This window comes from Branchiostoma belcheri, unplaced genomic scaffold (assembly GCF_001625305.1).
Source record: "Branchiostoma belcheri isolate BF01 breed outbred unplaced genomic scaffold, Haploidv18h27 scaffold39, whole genome shotgun sequence".
NCBI lineage: Eukaryota > Metazoa > Chordata > Leptocardii > Amphioxiformes > Branchiostomatidae > Branchiostoma > Branchiostoma belcheri.
Window position 1 is genome coordinate 989177 of NW_017804009.1, and position 24054 is coordinate 1013230.

The 24054-nt window shown below is 40.0% G+C and overlaps 1 protein-coding gene and 1 non-coding gene across 2 annotated transcripts in view; one reads left to right on the forward strand and one right to left on the reverse strand.

Annotated features, from left to right (window-relative positions):
- Positions 1-22474, reverse strand: part of LOC109476768 (transmembrane protein 196-like) — a 25793-nt gene extending 3319 nt beyond the window's left edge. Inside the window, exon 1 of the mRNA XM_019777788.1 lies at positions 22256-22474. Coding sequence (XP_019633347.1) covers positions 22256-22474 — 219 coding nt within the window. The remainder of the gene's footprint in view (positions 1-22255) is intronic.
- On the forward strand, positions 20141-20214 carry Trnav-cac. The gene has a single exon. It is a non-coding gene; the product is annotated as a tRNA-Val (tRNA).
- Positions 22475-24054: the final 1580 nt, after the last annotated feature.

The window sequence follows — 24054 nt, forward strand, 5'->3', positions numbered from 1 at the left end:
TTACCCCAGACAGATGGTAACTGCCTGGCCAATGGTAACTGCCTGTCAAGTGGATACTGCCGGGCCAATTTGATGCTGTCTTGGCAGCCACCGAAAGATCTGTTCGTAGATTGCGTATGTATACCACCGTCAGGCCACAGCAAGTAAATTTTATGGATGACATCCTCCACAGATTCCAAATCTAATGCGAGCGGGCGAAAAAAAACAAGGCGGGCCGAAAAAAAACAAGGTTCTTACATTTTGAAATTTTGACTCAATCATTGTATAAATGGTTTTGATTCAATGGGAACATCACATATACACAGCCAACATCGCATAGCACTGCATCAAAGTAAGAAACAAAACATAAAATCAGAGCCTTGTCTTGTCTTGTCTCCTCTCTTTATAGTTATCTGCCATCCACCTTCCGACATGGCAACAGACATCTTGGTCTATTTTCGGCATGTTGACCACTGTCAGAAGGCAACAAAATTTCTTGTTTTTTTTTTTTTCAAAATCAGGCGAAAATTAATGCGCACGCTGATGTCATCCATAAAAATTACTTGCTGTGGCCTGAGGCTAAATTTATGAGCCGAGATAACTCCACTCTACCACTCATTTCGTTCCCGTCGGTAGGCAGCTATCGGAGCTGTTAATCTGCAGACCTACTGCCATACAATAATCCCCGGCCACGACTTTGACCGAAAAGTTATCACGAAGGTCATAAACTTCTATCGATCACGTACCACGGCGTCTTGTTTCATGATGTTTCTGCTATCAACGACGAGAACTTCTCAACTCATAAACCCTATCAACACCAAGACTAAGGCCACAGCAAGTAATTTTTATGGATGACATCAGCGCGCGAATTACTTTTTACCTGATTTTGGAAAAAGAAATTTTGTTGCCTTCTGACAGATTCAACATGCCGAAAATGGGCAAAGATGTCTGTTGCCATACCGGAAGGTGGATGACAGATAACTATAAAGACAGGAGACAAGACAAGGCTCTGATTTAATGTTGTTGTTTTTTACTTTGACACAGTGATATGTGATGCTGGCTGTGTATATGTGATGTTCCCATTGAATATAAACCATCTGTACAATGATTGAGTCAAAATTTTAAAATGTAGGAGCCTTGTTTTTTTCGGCCCGCCTTGTTTTTTTTTTCGCCCGCTCGCATTAGATTTGGAGTCTGCGGAGGATGTCATCCATAAAATTTACTTGCTGTAACCTAATCTGCAGACCCACTGCCATACAAAAATCCCCGGCCACGACTTTGACCGAAAAGTTATCATGAAGGTCATAAACTTCTATCACGTACCACAGCGTCTTGTTTCATGATGTTTGTGCTATCAACGACGAGAACTTCTCAACTCATAGACCCTATCAACACTTGGACTGATAGATATTAAATTAGGGATCCGCAAATGGTTGGAATATATCCCTTAGAACACAGGAGAAAAGTAGCCAGTCTGAGTACCTTTTACCGGCACGTCTTCCTGCAACCCTCAGAGGAACTCACTGGAATTCTGCCGACCAAAGTATCTGGAACGCGAGTAACTCGCTCAACTACAAGTGGGCACCCATACCTTGTTAAAGTGCCAAGATCCAACACTCAGCTGCACATGTCCTCATATGTACCAAGGACTAGCAGGCTGTGGAACTCCTTACCAGCCTCGGTTTTCCCTGACAGTCCTAACATGACTAAGTTCAAGACTGCAGTAAACAGATTCTTGTTGAATTCCTCCTAGAGATTTTCTACTTTTTGACAATAATGTACCATGTAATTATGTATTATGTATAATGTATTTGATAAGGGTATGTATGTGTAATCAAGCGAAGGGAATTGATGTGACATATTGAACCAAAGACCATCGTTATACGATGTTAAGATCAGGTTCACTCTGCACTGATTAGAAAAAAAAAGTCCAATTCCTTACATGGTCACAACCCGCCGTACGTGCATCTGCGTGCTGTCTACGTGCAAAAACGTGGGCAAACGTAGGGCATCCGTGCGTGGTGAGTACCGCTTCCGTACGGAATCCTACGGATTTGGGAGCACGCAGACACGCAGTAGAACTTTAAGTGCGTGTAAAACTTGTTCTGCGTGCGGTCTGCGGATTCACCACCCGTACGTGCGATAATAACGCAATCTGTATGATATTGACACATACTGTCCCACATTAGCACATTTGAATCAGTATTTCATACTTTAGACATTTCATTTAAAACTGCAAAAATAAGCCACTAGAGAAAGTCTTTATTTTCGGGGTGGTACCCTAAAAATCAATCCAGGTCCTTTCCGTAACCGTTTTTCGTCAGAATTTTGGGCATTTTTGCTCCATGAATGTCGATATACATTAGCAGAGAGTTGTTTCAACTTAGTATGTAGACTAGAGAAGTAACATTTGCAAAGCAAATGCATAATGTTTACCTTCGGACATGGTCTGCTCTGTTAATTCATAATCAAACACGTTCACATACATGTACTACTAGTATATGGTGACAGGAGCAGAGCAGACTGTGAAATTGCAACATTTTGTAACCCAACACCAGTCACCATGGTGACAGACGTCAACAAATCATGTCATTTGTCAGATCAGAGGTCACTGTTTGGAGAAAAAGAAGAGGAAGAAACTGAGCAAAAACAATGTTTTCCTTCGGTAAACATAATAAGTGACTAGAATATTAACTTTGAGAAATTTGGTTTCCAAGCTAGCCCTGAAAACTGCACTGGGTGCCTTCATGGTGCCTTATAACGGCGTGAACACATAACTTTACTCCTTACCACGAAATTATGGCACCTATGTCCTATTTAAACTAATTGACTCGAAGATTGTTTGTGACAGCGTAAAAGATTGATCTTTTTGCTAATTTGTTCCGGATGCTTGTTAGCTCGGAATGTGTCCCTATTTAATTAATCAATTAACCAGTTACGCACAGAATTGGTGATAAGGAAAATTGTGTTACACATGCGCAGATGGGACAAGGAACGCATGCACACGCTACGCTTGACAGATGGACTACATGTAAAGGTCAACGTTACATTAGTCTGCGCTCTGAATATTTTATAAAGCGTTAAAGCTCGTAACAGATGTTCGCTTTTAAATTTTAATTGGAACGCAGGTTGAGGATTATCCACTCATGTTGTAGTCTGGTTTTTGTCCATGGTGAGATCAATCAATCAATCAATCAATCAATCAATTAACCAATCAACCAACCAACCCATCAATCAATCAATCAATCAATCTACCGGTACCAATCAATCTCTTTGTCTAACGTCTAGCGTTTACGTCTGCCTCAAACTAGAAACCTGAATGGTCGTTGCTTACTTAAAATATTTATTTATTGGTTGATGGCCTATCGCATTAGATTTAGACTCAGCAGAGAATGTCATCCATAAAACTTACCTTAGGTTAAAAACGCTGTATGAAACTTTATCTTCAAGGAAACTTAAATGCATGCTTTAAACTGTGCGTAAATAAAGGTCCGATTTCTTTTTGTAGTGAAACTTCACATAACAAATAGATAAAAGATTAATACCTTAAGACAGAACAATTACATAACGTATAATTGAACTATATAAAAACAAGTCGGGATATTCAACTAATTACAATATCATCAGTGCATACAGTAAATAATAATAATAATACTAACAAGAACAATAATAACAACAACAATAAAAATAATAATGATAATTTACTCATATATATACTCTCCAAGCAGAGGTTAGGGTTTTGGGTTATTTTTGGCGTGTTTTTAGAGTTTTTTATCGGGGTTTCTTTTTTGCACTGGGATTGTTCTTTCACCCAACGAAAGAAAAATTCCAGTGCAAAAAAGAAACCCCGATAAAAAAGCCTAAAAATACCCCAAAAAAGTAGTTATATAAGCAATTGCACTTTTTACCTGATACTCGTTAAAAATATTTGAAAATATATGTGAATAAATCAACACAAAAAACTATAGCTAGCACGGCATTGTTGATGGATTATTGTTATATACCACAGAATATAATAACAGAACTCCCAACGCGACACGGTGTGACTGAGTGTAACCGCGCGCACAGAATCAGTCACACATCTGTGCCGCGTCACAGCTACGGTGGCAAACAAGAGACCAATTCTTCTCAATTTGTGTCAGAAATAATGCCAGCCATATGTCGGTGGGGAAAAACAATATACACTCCCCTGAACTCGCCGCTTTACCACCAACCCCTAATCAGGGGTCTTACGGGAGGCTCTCGCTCTTATCTTTTATAAACAGCCGCGCACGTGGGAGAAACACAACCGCTGAACATGAGACTTCTAAAGATAGAAGTTGTGTTATTGATACGAAAATAATACCGTCGACGACGTAATATTACGAAAAAGGCGCCAAAACGACTAACATTAGCAACTCTACGTGGCATGTCGATCAGTTATTATAATTTAATATTTCGATATTGCTACCGGCAAATGTTGTAAAGACTTATAATAACAATAATGTGAAGTCCACGGACGGCCTATTTTCGGTCCCTAATGTTCGGCATACCAGCTACTAAAGCATTTGTCTGGGTCGGTAGTGATTCTCTAAAGCCTTTGAAAAGTTTGTGGTGCTTTTGGAAAATCTGAAAGAAGCCCGCAGTGTTAAGAAGGTTCTTCAGACCGTTAAATATAGCTGCGGGGGTTAAGACAGATGGGTTTTGAGGGTCTGTGTTCCTGAGCTTGGTGCTAAAAAGGCTTCCATAGAGCACATCCGCCCAAGCCGTCCCATATTTTTTATGACGATTTACCACATTCGTGGAAGGATTGATATAACAGGTGACTATCACCTCTTCAAGATGTCAAACCCGAGACTAGACTGTAAGGTTTGAATCACTCACATCGGGAAGGTCCCCTACTCTTTTTGATAAGTGCGGTGGGTCCTTTAACGTGCGTGGGGTGTGGCTCTCCCAAACACGGGACCTCCATTTAACGTCCTATCCGAGGGACGTCCCTAGCCGAAGCTAGGTACTCATTTACACCTGAGTGAAGTGAGGAAAGTGTAAAGTGCCTTTCCCAAGGGCACAAGATCGGTGGCATCGGGCAAGATTCGAACCCTCGCCCTCTCGAGTCTGGGCCGAAGACACTACCACTACGCCACACGGCCCCACATATGTGAAGAGATGCAGCCTGCACATGGCGCTAGACTAGAGGAAGGTCGATGAAACATCTCGCACGCGTGTTTTCATTTTAGTCCGTCTTCTGGCCTGTTTTATTTCGCTGAAGTTTTCTTTTTCATCTTTGTCAAGAAGGTTATGTTTTCAGTAGCGTTTGTGTGTTTGTTTGTGTTTGTGTGTTTGTGTTTGTGTGTAGGTGGGTAGGTCTTGGTTAGACCTAGAATTTATTACATTTTTGGCCCCCTGGAGGCTTTCTTAGGTACTGCAGCAGAATTGCCGATTTTGAAATCTCATGATCTGGACATGCTAGGGTCACGAATTTTGAATTGTAGATAGCTCTTGGCCTGGGGAAGAAGTGCCATGAGTTTCGGCCCCCTAGCAGGTTCTTCAGGAACAGGCTACGAGATACGAGACAGTGATTTGTAGTGAACCACCAACTACGGACTGTAGTATTTGGACCATCGCACACCAGGGCATGCCCTTACTCTTTTTCGAAAGGTGCGGTGGGTTCTTAAACGTACGTAGGGTGTGGCTCTCCCCAAATCCATGACCTCAATTTCTTTCGCCTTTTCTAAAACGATGCAAAACGCTATCTTGCTGCTTGATATTTTTTTTGTAAGTATGAAATTTGTTACGTCGATGAAGGTTAGACATCCAGGTAATACGATACGCCATAAAGCAGTCACTCAAGCAACTGGATATGATTTTCCAAAATCCAGTTCCAGTAACTGCTTTTTGGCGTATACGGTATGAAATTTGTTATCTGCCCCAGAAATTTAGTTCAGAGCGAGAAGTTTATTTAAGTAGAACAAAAGTTAGAACTAGGACACATCCCCAGTGTACGGGTAAAATCTGTAAACACCAGATCCATCTTGATACAGCCATTCAGCCGACTGTCGGATTTCAGAGCTATCGTGAACAAATCAAAATTAACTCCGGGCCAGCGGGGAAGCCAAGTCATTATTCTGAGGTCGTCTTTTGTCGTTACCGAAAATGGGGCAATGATTCAGTCAAGCCTGCTCTGTGTGAAAGAATGAATGAATTCGAAGAATGAATAAATGAATGAATGGATGAAGAATATATGAAGAATGAAGGAAGGAAGGAAGGATGAATGAATGAATGAATAAATGAATGATGGATGGATGAATGAGTGAGTGGATGAAGCTTATAATGAAGAATGGATGAATTAATGAAATAAATGAGTGAGAATGACTGAATGAATGAATGGCAGGATGAAGATTAAATGAAGAATGAATGAATTAATGAAGAAATTAATGAAGAATGAACGAATGAAGAATAAACTAGAAATGTAATATTTGCAAAGCAAATGGATAATGTTTACCTTCGCATATGGCCGGCTCTGTTAATTCTTACTCAAACACATTCATATATATGGTCAGACAGGAGTCTAAATCCCTCCTGCTATAGAATTGCAACATTATGTAACCCAACACTAGTTACCATGGTGACAAACGTCTTTTTCAGGTCAATGACCTTTTTGGTTTGGAGAAGAAGAGGAAACAGTAATAAATGGTAACCATAATAAATGAAGAATGAAGAAAGAATAAAGATTGAATGATAATAATTGATGGATGGATGGATGAATTTATGAGTGAATGAAATTTTATTACTTTATCTTACGAAAAAGTAGCCCAGCCCACATGGGCTTATAGATAGATGCGTATGAATGATGAGTAATGGGAATATCTTAAGGCCACAGCAAGTAAATTTTATGGATGACATCCTCCGCATCCTCCAAATCTAATGCGATAGGGCGAAAGATTCCTATTTTCAAATTTTCACAAACGCACGCTTTTTTTTCCAAAATCAGGTGAAAATTAATGCGCGCGCTGATGTCATCCATAGTAATTACTTGCTGTGGCCTAATGAAAAAACGTCACTTCGTTGACTGTTTTCAGCTGTTTCCCAACCAATCGGACGACAATGTCACAGTGTAACAAAAAGGGCTTACGCATATCGAATTTCACTTTGTTATGGAATGTACCAAATATGATGTTATATGTAACAAACTATTTACATTTCTCGAATTAAGTACAACAGATTTCAAGAGTCCCGATGTGGGAGACAGATTTGAATATATTTTTTACATTTAATGGTTCCCACAACGCAAAAATAGGTAGATACATAAAGGAATGCTTTGTTATCAGAAAAAAAACAGAAACTTGTGATTAGCCCACTCGCTTGTAACACTTTATCAAAGACTTGTGCTAGCCCTTACTGTTTGAGTAATTAAGATATGTTTGGTTTTATTCGACATTAGGTCTTATTCAACACATTTATTTTATTGTTGTTTTAGTGTCTTTATGTAGTTTGCCATACATTGTACCATGTGCAATTGTCGTGCAATAAAGTTCTTGATATCAACGGTTATGGCCGTTACAACAGGCCCACTCTTGTTCATGTACATGTACACGTACCAACCTTTTGACGACCCGAACTTTCCTCACTAAAACTAGTATTTATCCTTTATTCATGAGTTCGGCACCCAAACAAAGCTTTGACATCTATTATGCACTTACCTTCAAGCTATACAAGGTGCGAAAACTGGCATTATGTTATTGTTCACGCTATGTTAACTATTCTGCTATTAAAGTTCGCGGTAAAACGGAGGATGAATTATTTAGGCACCACTCAGCTAAGTTACAGAGCTCCGATACGCGTATAGACGCCCTCTTAGGCTGTGTTCATGTGAAGTCACCCAAGGCGCTTTACATGTGGTTTACCCCAAAGCCGGTTTCAAGTGGCTCCATCTGAACGCTCCAAATCACATTGAAAGCGCCTCGATCCCAAACCACTTCTAGAGGTGGTTTCGAATCGGTTTTCCCGGATCGCGATTTGCGTCTGAACGCAATGTGATTTCAATGTGACTTCACCCGGTCATGGATTACGGGGTGATATTTCTTTATTCATATGCAATACCAAATTTTACGTGGCAGCAACTTAAAGAGCAGTAATGATCAAATAATGTGTCCGTTCTAGGATGAGCTTCACCGCCTCTGGCGGGATGACGTCGGCATTCGGCCGAGATACGCTGGGGGGGGGGGGGGACCAGCAAGCAGGTCGTTGACCTCTGACATTAATAACACGCTACCTTGCATGTTTTCATCAAAAAACAATGAATGCAGTTTCAGAGAATCGTGATTGGACACGATTTGAAAGGAACGTATGGCACGTGGAGCAGGTGTGAGGAATGCAAGTTACCCGAATCGCGGTTTGGGTGACTTCACATGAACAAGGCTTTAGTTACGTTTCTTGTACCTGTGCGTCTTATCTTGTCTCACCATCACCTTAACGACGTCCTCGAAGTCCCATCCTCGGAGGGAGTCGTTATCGTACGTCGTCTTTTCTATAGCGAGATTGTTAGGTTTGATTTGCCCCAACCTTAACGCGGCGGGCCGCAAAAAGGGATGGCTCTTAACCACCCCGAAATTGCCCGCTCCAGTACGTTAAATAATTCATCAGAACCAGGCGCTGATTTTAGTGGCCTTTGTCGTGTCGTTAATTGAAGCCATTCTCTACCGGGGCCCTTCCTCTTCATTCCCCGCTACCCAATTATGCCTCCAGGACCCAAACTACGTAGTACGTTTGGGACTGCGGCGGTGTTTTGTATCTTTTCGTAGCTCGTGAACGTATATTGCATTAAGGACAAATGGAACTGGCGGCCTGAAGGGCTGCAGAACAATACGAGCGCGTGTCGCGTCGAGGATTGGACCTACAAAGGTGTCTTTCTACAGGCTTAATGGCGTACTGAAAATGTCAACGAACTGCACATACTTAATATAACACTTTCGGGGGCTTTCTGGAAGAAATATTGGCCGAATCTACAAAAGGAGAACTCTGAACGATCACATTGCATATTGACAAGTTGTCTTTGGTATAACTCATGTATATCCAGTCAGTATCTACAAATATGTCTTTCTTCAGGCTTAATGGCGTACTGAAAATGTCAACGAACTACATATACTTTATATAACACTTTCGAAGGCTTTCTGGAAGAAATATTGTCCGAACCTACAAATAAAGGAGAACTATCATATTGACAAGTTGTATTTGGTATAACTCATAGGTCCAATCGGTATCTACAAATATGCATGTTTTCCTCACGTTTAATGGAGTACTGCAAATGTAAAGGCATTATGTATATACTTTATATAACACTTTCGAAGGCTTTCTAGAAGAAATATTGGCCGAACAAACAAACAAACAAACAAACAAACAAACAAACCTACGAAAGGAGAACTCTGAACTACCACGTTGACAAGTTCTCTTTGGTATAACTCATGTATATCTAGTCGGTATCTACAAATATATCTTTCTCCATGCTTAATGGCGTACTGAAAATGTCAACGAACTACACATACTTAAAATAACACTTTCGAAGGCTTTCTAGAAGAAATATTGGCCGAACCTACAAATAAAGGAGAACTCTGAACTATCACATTGACAAGTTGTCTTTGGTATAACTCATAGATCCAATCGGCATCTACAAATATGTCTTTCTTCAGGCTTAATGGCGTACTGAAAATGTCAACGAACTACATATACTTTATATAACACATTCGGAGGCTTTGTAGAAGAAATATTGGCCGAACCTACGAAAGAGCAACTCTGAACGATCACATTGACAAGTTGTTTTTGGTATAATCATGTATCCAGTCGGTATCTACAAATATATCTTTCTTCACGCTTAATGGCGTACTGAAAATGTCAACGAACTACACATACTTTATATAACACTTTCGAAGGCTTTCTGGAAGAAATATTGTCCGAACCTACAAATAAAGGAGAACTCTGAACGATCACATTGACAATTTGTCTTTGGTATAACTCATAGATGGTATAAATTGGTATCTACAAATATGACTTTCGTCACGTTTAATGGCGTACTGAAAATGTCAAAATATCATGTATACTTTATATCACACTTTCGGAGGCTTTCTGGAAGAGATAGTGGCCGAACTTACACGAAAGGAGAACTCTGAACTATCACATTGACAAGTTGTCTTTGGTCTAACGCGTAGAAGCAATCGGTATCTACAAATACGTCTTTCTTCACGCTTAATGGCTTTCTGAAAATGCCAAGGAACTGCACATACTTTCTATCACGCTTTCGGAGCTCAGCCTTTTGAAAGAAATTGACAGAACATACCAAGGGACCACTAGTCCTCTCAACTGTGAACTAGCACATTGACAAGGTGTATTTTGTGTAACTGATGTATATATCCAGTCAGTATCTACAAATATGGTGTACTGGAAATGTAAAGATATCACGTATACTTTATATCACGGATTGGCAGGCTTTTTGGAAGAAATATTGACAGAATCTACCAAGGGAGTACTAGTCTTCAACTCTGAACTAGCACATTAACAAGGTGTATTTGGTATAACTCATAGATCTAATCGGTATCTTATGTCCTTCTTTAGGCTTAATGGTGTACCGAAAATGTCAAGAAACTACAAAAACTTTATATCGCACTTTCGGAGTTATTTTGAAGAAATATCGACAAAACTTGCCAAGGGAGAACTAGTCCTCGACTACGAACTAGCTAACTGACAAGGTGTATTTTGTGTAACTGATGTATCCAGTCAGTATCTACAAATATGGTGTACTGGAAATGTAAAGATATTACGTATACTTTATATCACGCATTTGCAGGCTTTTTGGAAGAGATATTGACAGGTCTTACCAACGCAGAACTAGTCCTCAACTTTGAACTCGCACATTAACAAGGTGTATTTTGTGTAACTCATGTATCCAGTCAATATCTACAAATATGCCTTTTTTCGCAGGCCTTCAGGATGTAATATTGACAGAACGTATACCATGGACGAACTAGTCCTTAACTCTGAACTATCATATTGTCTCTGATATAACTCATGTGTCCAATCTGTACGTACAAATATGTCTTTCTTCGGGCTTAATGGCGTACTGAAAGTGTAAAAAAAACTACAAATACTTTATATCACACTTATATCAGGCTTTTTGGAAGAAATATTGACAGAACTTACCAACGGAGAACCAGTCCTCAACTGTGAACTATCACATTAACAAGGTGTATTTTGTGTAACTCATGTATCCAGTCAGTATCTACAGATATGTCTTTCTTCCCTCTAACGGCCTTCTGAAAATGTCAAGATATTACATAATATACTCTATAACACACTTTGGAAAATAAATTTTGACAGAAGTTACCAAGGAAGAACGAGTCCTCGACTGTAAACTATGATGATCAGGTGTATTTGGTATAACTGATGTATTCATCTACAAATTTGTCTTTCTTCACGTTTGATGGTGTACAGAAAATACGTAATACTATACTTTATATCACGCATTCGCTGGCTTTTGGAAAGAAATATTGACAGAACTTACCAAAGGAGAACTAGTCCTCAACTCTGAAGTAGCACATTAACAATTAAGGTGTCTCTGGTCTAACTCATAGATCCTATCGGTACCTACAAATATGTCCTTCTTCACGTTTAATGGTGTACTGAAAATGTCAAAATATTATGTATACTTTATATCACACATTCGCTGGCTTTTTGGAAGAAACATTGACAGAACTTACCAAGGGAGAACTTGTCCTCAACTGTGAACTAGCACATTAACAAGGTGTATTTTGTGTAACTCATGTATCCAGTCAGTATCTACAAATATGTCCCTTCCCTTTAATGGCCTTCTGAAAATGTCAAGATATTACATAATATACTCTATAACACGCTTTTGGAAAAGAAATTTTGACAGATGATGTTACCAAGGAATAACTAGTCCTCGACTGCGAACTAGCACATTGATCAGGTGTATTTGGTATAACTGATGTGTTTATCTACAAATTTCACGTTTAATGGTGTACTGAAAATACGTAATACTATACTTTATATCACGCATTCGCAGGCTTTTTGCAAGAAATATTGACAGAACGTGCAGTAAAGAACTAGTCCTCAACTGTGAGCTAGCACATTAACAAGGTGTATTTGTGTAACTCATGTATCCAGTCAGTATCTACAAATATGTCTTTCTTCCCTTTAGTGGCCTTCTGAATATGTCAAGATATTACATAATATACTATATAACACGCTTTTGGAAAAAATTTTGACAGATGTCACCAAGGAAGAACGAGTCCTCGACTGTGAACTAGCACATTGATCAGGTGTTTTGGTATAACTGATGTATTCATCTACAAATTTGTCTTTCTTCACGTTTAATGGTGTACTGAAAATACGTAATACTATACTTTATATCACGCATTCGCAGGCTTTTTGGGAAGAAATATTGACAGAACTTACCAACGCAGAACTATAGTTCTCAACTGCATGTAAACTATCACATTAACAAGGTGTATTTTGTGTAACTCATGTATCCAGTCAGTATCTACAGATATGTCTTTCTTCCCTTTAATGGCCTTCTGAAAATGTCAAGATATTACATAATATACTCTATGTATATATTCTATACAAATATGTCTTCATTCACGTTTAATAGTGTACTGAAAATGTAGAGATATTACATATACTTTATATCACACATTCGCAGGCTTTTTGGAAGAGATATTGACAGAACTCACCAACGGAAACCTAGTGAACTTAACTATCACATTGACCAGGTGTCTGTGGTATAACTTATGTGTCCAATCGGTATCTACAAAGATATCTTCACGTTTAATGATGTACTATGAATGTAAAAATATTATGTATACTTTATATCACACATTCGCAGGCTTCTTGGAAGAGATGTTGACAAAAATCGAACTTACCAACGGAGACCTAGTCCTCAACTGATTTGATATGTATCCAGTCAGTATTTACAAATATGGTGTACTGGAAATGTAAAATAAGATATTACGTATACTTTATATCACACATTCGTAGGCTTTTTGGAAGAGATATTGACAGAACTTACCAACGGAAACCTAGTGAACTTAACTGTGAACTATCACATTGACCAGGTGTCTATGGTATAACTCATGTGTGCAATCGGTATCGACATTGACAGGACACGCTCCCAATCTCCCAGGGGAGGGCCTGACACATCCGGCAATATGATGGTGCATCAATTGAACGTACAGAATCTGTGCATGCATTTAGGAGCTTCTGCAGACTCTCTCTCTATCTCTCTCTCCCTCTCTCTCTCTCTCTCTCTCTCACACACACACACACACAAACACACACATACATACGCGCATACTCTCTCACACACACACACACACACACACACACACATACACGCATACTCTCTCTCTCTCTCTCTCTCTCACACACACACACACACGCACACACACACACACACACGTGCACATGCACACGTGCACTGACACAGGCATACATACAAACACACACACACACACATACACACACACATACACACGTGCACATACACACGTGCACATACACACGTGCACTGACACAGGCATACATACAAACACACACACACACACACACACATACACACGTGCAAATACACACGTGCACTGACACAGGCATACAAACACACACACACACACACATACACACGTGCACATACACACGTGCACTGACACAGGCATACAAACACACACACACACACACACACACATACACATACACACGTAATAACCATACTCTCTTGGGCTTTGATTTATTTTTGCCGTGTTTTAGGCTTTTTATCGGCCTTTCTTTTTTTGTACTGGAATCTTTTTGTGTGTGTGTGCCACCCCAACCTCCGCCAGTACAAAAAGAAAGCCTAAAAACTGGCCACAAATAAGCCAAAGCCCAATCCTCTGCTTGGAGAGTAATATTACCCAGACAAAACTACCAATACTCTTAGCGAAGACATGCTAAAATGCAAACCTTGCGAAACTCTCAATTTTTTCGCCCACCACGTACAGAAATCACCTGGACAAGAAAAAGAAAAAAAAAGATGCATGCCTGTCGACTTCTCCGAGCGGACCTTTCTGTGATAAACATTAAGATAAGGCTCCCACTGACACGGACGTAAGACCAGCCGGCGGCGTATCTGCCAGCCACAGATGAGGCATACCTGTGATGTACAAACCGACTAATAAGCAAATATCGACCGCTGTAAGGGGAGACTTACCAACCTGAGATGGAAAACACGACAATGACAAAGGAGACATCCACACGGAAAACCTCTACGACTTGCCTTTCAACTAACTCTTGAGTCAAGGTTTTAAGAAAAAAAAAACAAGATAAATGTACTCGTCTGGGATTTTGGCGCATGTTTGGAAAGAGAAATGGAAACTGTAATGTTTTTCGAGTTGAGTACGTCTTTGATGTCGGCTGAGGACATGTTTGAATGTGTATTTATGTATGTTAGGACGTACGAAAAAAGCAGTGTATTGTATATTTTACACTCCATTTTCAGGTAGGTGTTGAAAAGAATACATATCAATACGTATACGTATATACACTGGGTAAATGTAGGCTATGTTTCACTAGGTAAATGGGGACTGTGTTATATGTATACTATATACTATGTGAATGGAGAACAGGCAACAGCAAGTAATTTTTATGGATGACATCAGCGCGCGCATTAATTTTCGCCTGATTTTGGAGAGAAAAAAACAAGAAATTTTGTTGCATTCTGACAGTGGTCAACATGCTAAAAATGGGTAAAGATGTCTGTTGCCATGCTGGAAGGTGGATGGCAGATAACTATGAAGAGAGGAGAGAAGACGAGGCTCTTATTTAATGTTTTGTTTCTTACTTTGATGCAGTGATATGTGATGCTGTGTATATGTCATGTTCCCATGGAATCAAAACCATTTGTACAATGATTGAGTCAACATTTTAAAATGTAGGAACCTTGTTTTTTCGGCCCGCCTTGTTTTTTTTCGCCCGCTCGCATTAGATTTGGAGTCTTCGGAGGATGTCATCCATAAAATTTACTTGCTGTGGCCACATGTTAAATGCTGACCCCTTTGACTACATTCGTACCACCATAAAAAATGCAACCATTGCAGAATCGATCTCTAGTTCTACTGCGTTGTGTGATTACATGCGATAGAAATCATTAATTATCTTCGCCAAGAAGGTTATGTTTTCGGTAACGTCCGTCTGTCTTTTTTCCTAGAAACACGACAACTCCAGAAGGATAAATTCTATTGTCTTGATATTTGGTATGTGGGTAGGTCTTGGCGAGACCTCAAAATGATTAGATTTTGGGCGGGCCGGCAGCTTGTTATGGTACGACATCGGAACTTCCGGTTTTGATGTCTTGTCTGTGTTTGTGTGGGGTCGTGTGGCGTAGCAGCAGCGTGCTCGACTCGGAACCAAGAGGTCCCGGGTTCGAGTCCTGACTTGTCACCGATCATCTTGTGCCCTTGAGAAAGGCACTTTACACGATTTTCCTCACTTAACTCAAGGGAAAATGAGTTTTGTCTTGTCCTGTATTCGTCCTCTGCGTTGGTGGCGGCATAAAATATCTTGATATAACTTGAGTGTGGTGTTACCACGTCTAGTCTTGAAATGTTGGATTATAAAAAAAATTTAAAAAAGATATCTCGTGATCTGGACATGCTACTGCTATCGTCACGAATTTTGAATGGTAGATATATCTCTTGATGTTTTTGCTGTCGGTAAAACTCACTGGGGCAAGGTGCTTTGTTATACAATCAGTGTAAGAAAGGATCATCTTGAAATTAAAGACAACGATGACAGCTGAGACAAGACACGACTTCATGCCATCTTCGATTTATAAGACAGCCTCATTTGAGGAGATAACTACGTTACATATTATCAGCTTCTCGTGTATCTCCAGTATATAGTTTCTCTGACCTCAACGCAAGGTCATACCACCAAGAACGGCTAATGACATTTACTAGCCTCATCAATTAGTTAGAAACCAGTTTAGACGCCGGAATGCGACCTAACACTGCATCTATGGAAGCCGCTACAATCAATAAAGGCAATGCTGATTTGATTATATGGATGACATCCATTGGGAACACCAAAACTGATGCGGGCGTGTGAATAGAAATAAGATTGGACTAGAGAAGTAACATTTGCAAAGCAAATGCATAATGTTTACCTTCGGACATGGTCTGCCCTGTTAATTTTTACTCAAACATATTCACCTACATATGGTGACAGAAGCAGAGCAGACCATGAAGTTTGCAACATTATGTAACCCAACACCAGTCACCATGGTGACAGACGTCAACAAATCATGTCATTGGCCAGGTCAGAGGTTAGTGTTTGGAGAAGAAGAAGAGGAAGAGGAAATTGAGTAAAAACAATATGTTTTCCTTCGGTAAACATGAAAAATAAAGTTGCCTTCATTATGAAATCTACGTTGTCATGAAGATTGTACAAATGACTAAACACACAGAGTATGGTGTGGCGAACGATAGATTCTTCATTTTCATTTCTTCACATTTTCTTCTTTTTCTTTAGAGTTGATTTTGTCATTCGACGACATTAGCACCGTTTTCCAATATTTTTTTTTACAATTTACGACATACATTTGCTCAGTTTGCAGCTGCTTTGTACGATTTATAAAGCACGATTTTTTGAAACTGACGAAAATTAATGCGCGCGCTGATGTCAACCATACAATCAAATCAACATGGTCTAACCTAAAAAAATTACGGTTTTTAACTCTCTTGTAAATGCGTTTTTGATGCATTGTACTGTATAGTTTTTCTACCACTTTACATAGAAATGGTGTTTTTAATTCGCACTTAAGGTAATTCCTAGCTTACATGATGAAAGCATGAATGATGAAAATTATTTTTTACCTTACGGGTCGGCTTTTCAAACGGTACTGTAATATACGGTGCGTAGGACCATTAGGTGTATAATGGAAGCTTGGATTACTCCAACAGGGAGATGTGTTTGAACGTTAGGCCACTGGAAGTCATTTTTATGGATGACATCAGCGCGCGCATTAATTTTCGCCTGATTTCGGGAAAAAAACAAAATTTTGTTGCCTTCTGACAGTGGTCAGCATGCCGAAAATGGGCAAATTTGTCCATTTTCGGCATGCTGACCACTGTCAAAATGCAACAGACATATTAAGATGTCTGTTGCCATGCCGGAAGGTGGATGACAGAAAGGAGACAAGAAAAGGCTCTGATTTAATGTTTTGTTTCTTACTCTGATGCAGTGATATGTGATGCTGGCTGTGTATGTGTGATGTTCCCACTGAATCAAAACCATTTGTACAATGATTGAGTCAAAATTTTAAAATGCTGTTTTATGTTGGAACCTTGTTTTTTTCGCCCGCTCGCATTAGATTTGCGGAGGATGTCATCCATAAAAGTTACTAGCTGTGGCCTTACTCCAACAGCGGGGAGATCTAACGTTACACCAACAGTTGTGTTCTAATGTTACACCAAATGTGCCGCCCGTGTCGCTAATAGCCAACCTGTTATACCAGGAGAAACGCCATCAGGAGACCTCCGAGCGGTTCGATTTCTCTCACATGAATTTCCAGTTTTAATGCTGGGAAAGTTCAGGTGGATTAATAATATACCTCCGTGAAAAATGGAAGTACTGTGTTTTTGGTGTGTCTGTGTGTGTTTGTGGCTGTGTTTCCGCATACTTGTGGTCAGCATAAATTGAGAAGGCCTTTATGGATTGTGATGATATTTGGTATGTGGGTAGGTCAAAGGAGGAAAAAGGGCAAGGTCAAAGATGGTTCCCCTGGTGGCTGACCTTGGTACTGCAGCAGAGCCTCCGGTTTTGTATCTTTTTTCCCGGGCATGCTATGGTCTTGATTTTTTTTTTGGCAGGTAGCTGTAACGTTTATAGTCTATGGCAGGTTGAACATCGACAGGTATTAATTATGCTAATAAGGATTAATTTGCATAATAAAAGCGAAAACGCTACGATTCTCTACTGGTAAATGTTGAGAAGTTCATACTTATGCCATGTGTAAGTTAGTTGAAGGTTAACATTACTATGCATATATTATGTTAATGTGGATGTCATTAGCATAATTTAACGATGAAATGTTAAATGAAACATATTGTCTAAGGATGATACTTTCCCATATGAACTATATGTAATTTGAATTGAGAAAAACCATAACTCGTGTAAATTACAACCTTTTTCCCCATAATCAATGAGACAAATGAAATAATAAAATTACAAATGCTCTAAACATCTAAAGAAGGTATGGGGTATGTGAATTCTTGTTGAGGTACAGGAATGACGAAAATCTAAAATCAGTGCACAAAAACAATGTTGTACAAAATGCAGATACATGTATACTACATCTTTGTATATTTACGGATTTGTAAAGGAAACGTAAAGATATGAAATATGTTTACGTAGTATTTAAGCGCACTGAAAGGTAACGGAAAGGCGGAATTTGCCTTTCAGCGGCCTTTACGAAGTCGTAAAGTCTACTGAAATATTTTCTCACCTTTAATACTTCTTTACATATTGCGGAAAGTTTGCTTAAATATCTGTTTTCGTGCTGTGTGCACTGGACATATTTTACGATGAGGAATAACAGAAGGCGGCGACTGTCATGTTCTGTAATGCAGGAATAGAAAGAGAAGTCTCTTGCTTGTCATTTCCTTTCTAAACTACTGTCTCCAGGCTATATCTGCCACACAATCGGTAATACATTTTGACATGGGTATTTTGTCACTGTTGCAACGAATGTAAAAGGCATCCCATACAATTTCAGGGCGGCAAAGCTGGAAATATTCTGAATAAGGTAATCTGTATAATACTGACACATACTATTCCACATTAGCACATTTGAATTAGTATTTCATACTTGTGGTATGAAGAATCAAGCCACAAGATGAATTCCTTTATTTTCGGGGTGGTACCCAAAAAACCAATGCAGGTCCTTCCAGTAACCGTTTTTCGTCAGAATTTTGGGCAATTTTGCTCCATGAATGTCGATATACATTGGGACAGTGTTGTTTCAACTTACTATGTAGATAAGTGTCTAGAATATTGACTTTGAAAGCCTTAAAAACTGCACTGGGTGCCTTTAAACAGACACGAGTCACTAGTGTATACATATACCGGTGAAAGCTGCTCAGAATATGGTAACCCAATAAAATGCACAATCATACTTTGAGCAATTATGCCTTTATTACCTACACATATTTTAGGCAAAAATAACCATCATTATAAATGCAACGTGCAAAAGTAAAAGAACAACAACTGTAATTAAGATCATATATTTTTTGCTAAAATTATTGTTTGTGGGATCAAAGTAAACAAGGAATTCAATTTCAACAAAAAAAACTAATCTAGCTGTCGCGAACTATATAGGTATGGCGGGTAGTTGAATTGCTACTAGTATATCTTAAAGGCATCCAGTTTTAGGGCTTGGAAACCAGATTTTCTAAAGTCAATATCCTAGTCATTTATCTACATACAGAGTTGAAACTACGTTGTCCCAATGTAGATTGACCCTCATGGAGCAAAAATAGCCAACATTCTGACGGAAAATGGTCACTGGAAGGGCCTTTGGCTTATTTTTAGGGTACCACCCATAAAATAAAGGACTCATCTTGGGGCTTGTTTCTGCAGTTTTAAATGTCCAAAGTATGAAATACTGAATTGTAATATGTGCTAATGTAATGCAGTATGTATCAATATCCTACAGATCGCCTTGTTCAGAATATTTCCAATTTTGCTGCTCTGAAATCGCATTGGATGCCTTTAATTGGAAGAGAAAAACAAAAGGATATTTAGACTGAAGTTCTATCGAGTCAATCCCTCTGGCCACTTCTCTATCTTCCTATCGTTGTCATTCCTTCCTGTCGTCCCCAAAGTTAATACGCCATAAAACAGTTACTCAAGCAATTGGATATGATTTTGGAAACGGCCAAACGTTTTAGGTAGCATCCACTACCTTTCGTCAGTGACACTGGAGACTGCAGGAGAATTGCAGGTTTATAAGCACGAACTATTGATTAATATGACAGACGAAAGGTAGTGGATGCTACCTGAAACGTCTGACCGTTTCCAAAATCATATCCAGTTGCTTAAGTAAGTGGTTTTTTTTTTAATTCTAACATCTAATCACAAGTGGGGTCGTGTGGCGCAGTCGGTAGCGCGTTCGGCTCACACCCGAGAGGTCGCGGGTTCGAACCCTGCCCGATGCCACCGATCTTGTGCCCTTGGGAAAGGCACTTTACACGACTTTCCTCACTTCACTCAGGTGTAAATGAGTACCTAGCTTCGGCTAGGGACGTCCCTCGGATAGGACGTGAAATGGAGGTCCAGTGTTTGGGAGAGTCACACCCCACGCACGTTAAAGAACCCACCGCACTTATCGAAAAGAGTAGGGGACCTTCCCGGTGTGAGTGGTTCAAGCCTTACAGTCTGGTCTCGGGGTTGACATCTTTGAAGAGGTGATAGTCACCTGTTATGTCAATCCTTCCACAAATGTGGTAAATCGTCATAAAATAGAATAAAATAAAAAAACAAGACGTGGTGACGGCACACTCCAGTTTTTTTTTATATTAATGCCGCCACCAACACAGGGGACAATACAATACTCATTTTCACCTGAGCGAAGTGAGGAAACTCTTGTTAAGTGCCTTTCCCAAGGGCACAAGATCGGTGGCATGTCAGGACTCGAACCCGCGGGACCTCTTGATTCCGAGTCGAGCACTCTGCCGCTACGCCACACGACCCCACCCCGTTAACTGTTGTTTTTTTTTTTTGGCGTATCTTATTACCTGGATGTCTAACCTTCACCGACGTAATAGTTAGTGCCCCCCGTTGCCCCACGCCAACTTATTATAGATATATTGACCAACATACGGTGTCTCCACGGTCAGATAGTGACGAAGGTACTCATGTGAGAGATTGAAATGTTGTTTCCAAAGTTAGGCCACACCAAGTAAATTTTATGGATGACGTCCGCGCGCGCATTGATTTTGTCCTGTTCCTAGAAAAAAAAAGAAATTCCGCTTCCACGACAGTGCTGCAAATCGTCAGATTGACATCAAACCCGTAACTCGAAAACAGGACAGGACGACAAAGTACTGCTGTTCCACCTGATTTATTGCTGTTTTGATGATGAATAAAAGACTTCTTGCTTGTTACACTGTGTCACCTCATTCAATTTGTGTCCTAACATTTGTCGTCTCTTAGTATATTTCTAATCTAGGCATCTTGTTTTTTAGGGCCCTTCTTGTTTTTTTTTCGCCCTCTCGCATTAGATTTAGGGTCTCCAAAGGACGTCATCCATACAATTTATTTGGTGTGGTCTTATAGATGGTTGTGGAGGTAAAACGGATGCAGAGTAGCAGCCATTAGGACGGGTCCATCTCCAAAGATCGATGAAACATCCCGTGTTAGATTTGATTGAAAGCTCCGCGCCCGTGATTTGACGTGTGCTGGAGATATTACCATAGATTGAATTACCAAAAGTTATCAATATATATATATGATTTAATAAAAAAAAGAAGACCGTGTGCCAAAAATTGCAGTGCATTTAAGGTAAGACTGCATTTCTCGGAGTTATCACAAAATGCAAAGTTTATTGCCCGAGCGGGCTAATTGTAGGTCCAAAGAACAACATGTATACGAATGAAAAAAAGAGAAAAGAAAATGCAATGATATAAGAGACTACGTCTAACATTATACTACATTCTACAACATACATGGTACTAGTTTTGCTGGGTCTGACTTCTTCTTTGAGGCAGTGGAAGACGAATTTCCCCACTTCTTCTATAATATGTGGGTTCTTTGACATTATGTAATTTCTTATATCACAAAAAAGCATTCGTCGACTACCACTGCCGGGCAGGTTATTGTATAAATGAAGAATTCATTTTAATTTTTATATAATGTTGTTCTTTTTTATTGCAAATTCATGCCCGAGGGCTAATTGCAAACATACATTGACAAGAAAAATGTGGTGATATAAGACTATTTGCAAACATGAAGTTCTACGTGTACGATATACTTATATCAAACCTACTATCTCTACTTAAATCTAATAACGTTGGTATACATACAGGATAAAAAAGAGTAAATATGCACTATGTGAACAGGTAATATGAAGAAGGTAACTGCTATTATGATCTATTCTATTCTATTGAACTATTCTTGCTATCCTATTAATATAATACGTACTTATTGCCATCAACTTGAAGTCTGACTATGTGGACCAGTAGAAGGGTTTTGTACTCACACAAGCGCCGCAGCATATCGGCGACATGCTGTTCCTAGAGGTGATCTTCCCGCCCGGTGTGTACACGGCCGCGGCGCCCAGCCCGATCCCCGTCGACCCCACCCCGAGCAGCAGCACGGAGAACACCGCCAGGGCCGCCCGCAGGGTCCGCATGCTGCGCCGGTGGCGGGCCTTCTCCTCCAGCTGAGCCCGCTGCTCCCATGAGATGGTCCTCGCCATCCCTCGTGGCCGCCGCAACTTTCCCCATGAGCCCATGCGCCAATTGAACAATTGGCCGCACTGTTCTATCACTCACAGAGAAGCAGCTACCGGCACACACACGCGCTCGTCCCACTTTTCAGTCACAAGGTACCGATCAATTCAGCAACTGACGCCCCAGTCTGCAGCGCATGATGTATTGTAACAGCACAGAGATGATTTAAGCTGGCAGATCGCAGCTACGATACAGAGCTAAGAGATTTGTGGAGCCCGTTTTCAGCGATACGTACGCCTGCACTACTAGTACCAGTACCAGACCTATCATTATATATACCGTAACTCGTCTGACACTCTCACGTGTAGATTGTCACTCGTGAAACATGTGAGGAATCATCCACACGTTTGCACCACTAATTTAGGGTCACTTAGCTTCCACTCACAACCGCGTGAGAGCTGGAATTGCCGCGGCTAGCGAGTCGATGGAGAGGGGAACGCTCTACGTAATGGAGGTCGAGAGTTTGTTGGAGCGCGTACGCACACACGTATATGATAGCCTCCATAGCACGCCAAAAACTGGGGGTTTGGGGGGTCTTCAGGGTCTTTGGGAGCTTTGATGTGCTATTTTCTGATTGGCATATAGACAACATAACCAGCCTGGTTGAATTACCCCCGTTTTTTTAGAACTGGGCTTATCAGAAAACAGCCGAAGACCACCAAACCCCCAGTTCTATAAGCCTGAGCTGCTACGGTGGCTACGTATATGAGCTCTTCGCAGTACGGGACAACAATTTTAAATATAACTAGCGCTGTGTACCTAAACTCATTTTAAGGTTCAGGTCCGGATTCAAGTCCAGGTATATACAAAATTGCATGTTGGCAAACATTTTGTAGTGCACACTGCGCTACCAGGGTTTAGAAGCAATATAGTTTACACATCTGGGTGAAACTATGGCCACATGGTTTAACCCTCAACAGTACACCTTCCCGGACTGATTAATCTGTACACCTGGGGTCCGCGCGGACCCCAGAACAGTTTTTTGCTAAGTTTTAGAAATTATCAACATGCTACCAGCTCAATTGTTTTGCAAACTGATGTGTGAACCTCTGTGTCCACATTACATACAAAAATCATACATTTTGAACTTTTTCTATTTTTGGTGAAGAAAAGAAGACAAGAAGAAATACCCGATTTTTAAACCCATTTCATACTGAAGGGGCTTTTGAGGCCCAACTTTGATCTCAGATAGCAGCTAAACGGCTTGCGCTAGAAGTATCAGATTTGGAGACCTTTCCTAAAATGTCTCTGGAAAAAAGTTCATATTAGTTTAATACTAGTAAGTTGATGTTTTTTTGTGTTGCCATGGCAACGGGTTTCTAGCAGGCAGTTTTTTAAAAAAATAGAAGTAATTTTGGTTTCATTTTAAATTACACTTCTTTTCCAACTTTAATAACATCTTACATAATTAAATATAAGTTAAATCATTAAATATGCATAGAATATGCTAATTTGATGACGTCATTGGTCAAAATCCAATATGGCGGACTATATTATTAGCTCTGACGTCATATGACGTCATAATTACACCAAAGTTATTAAAATT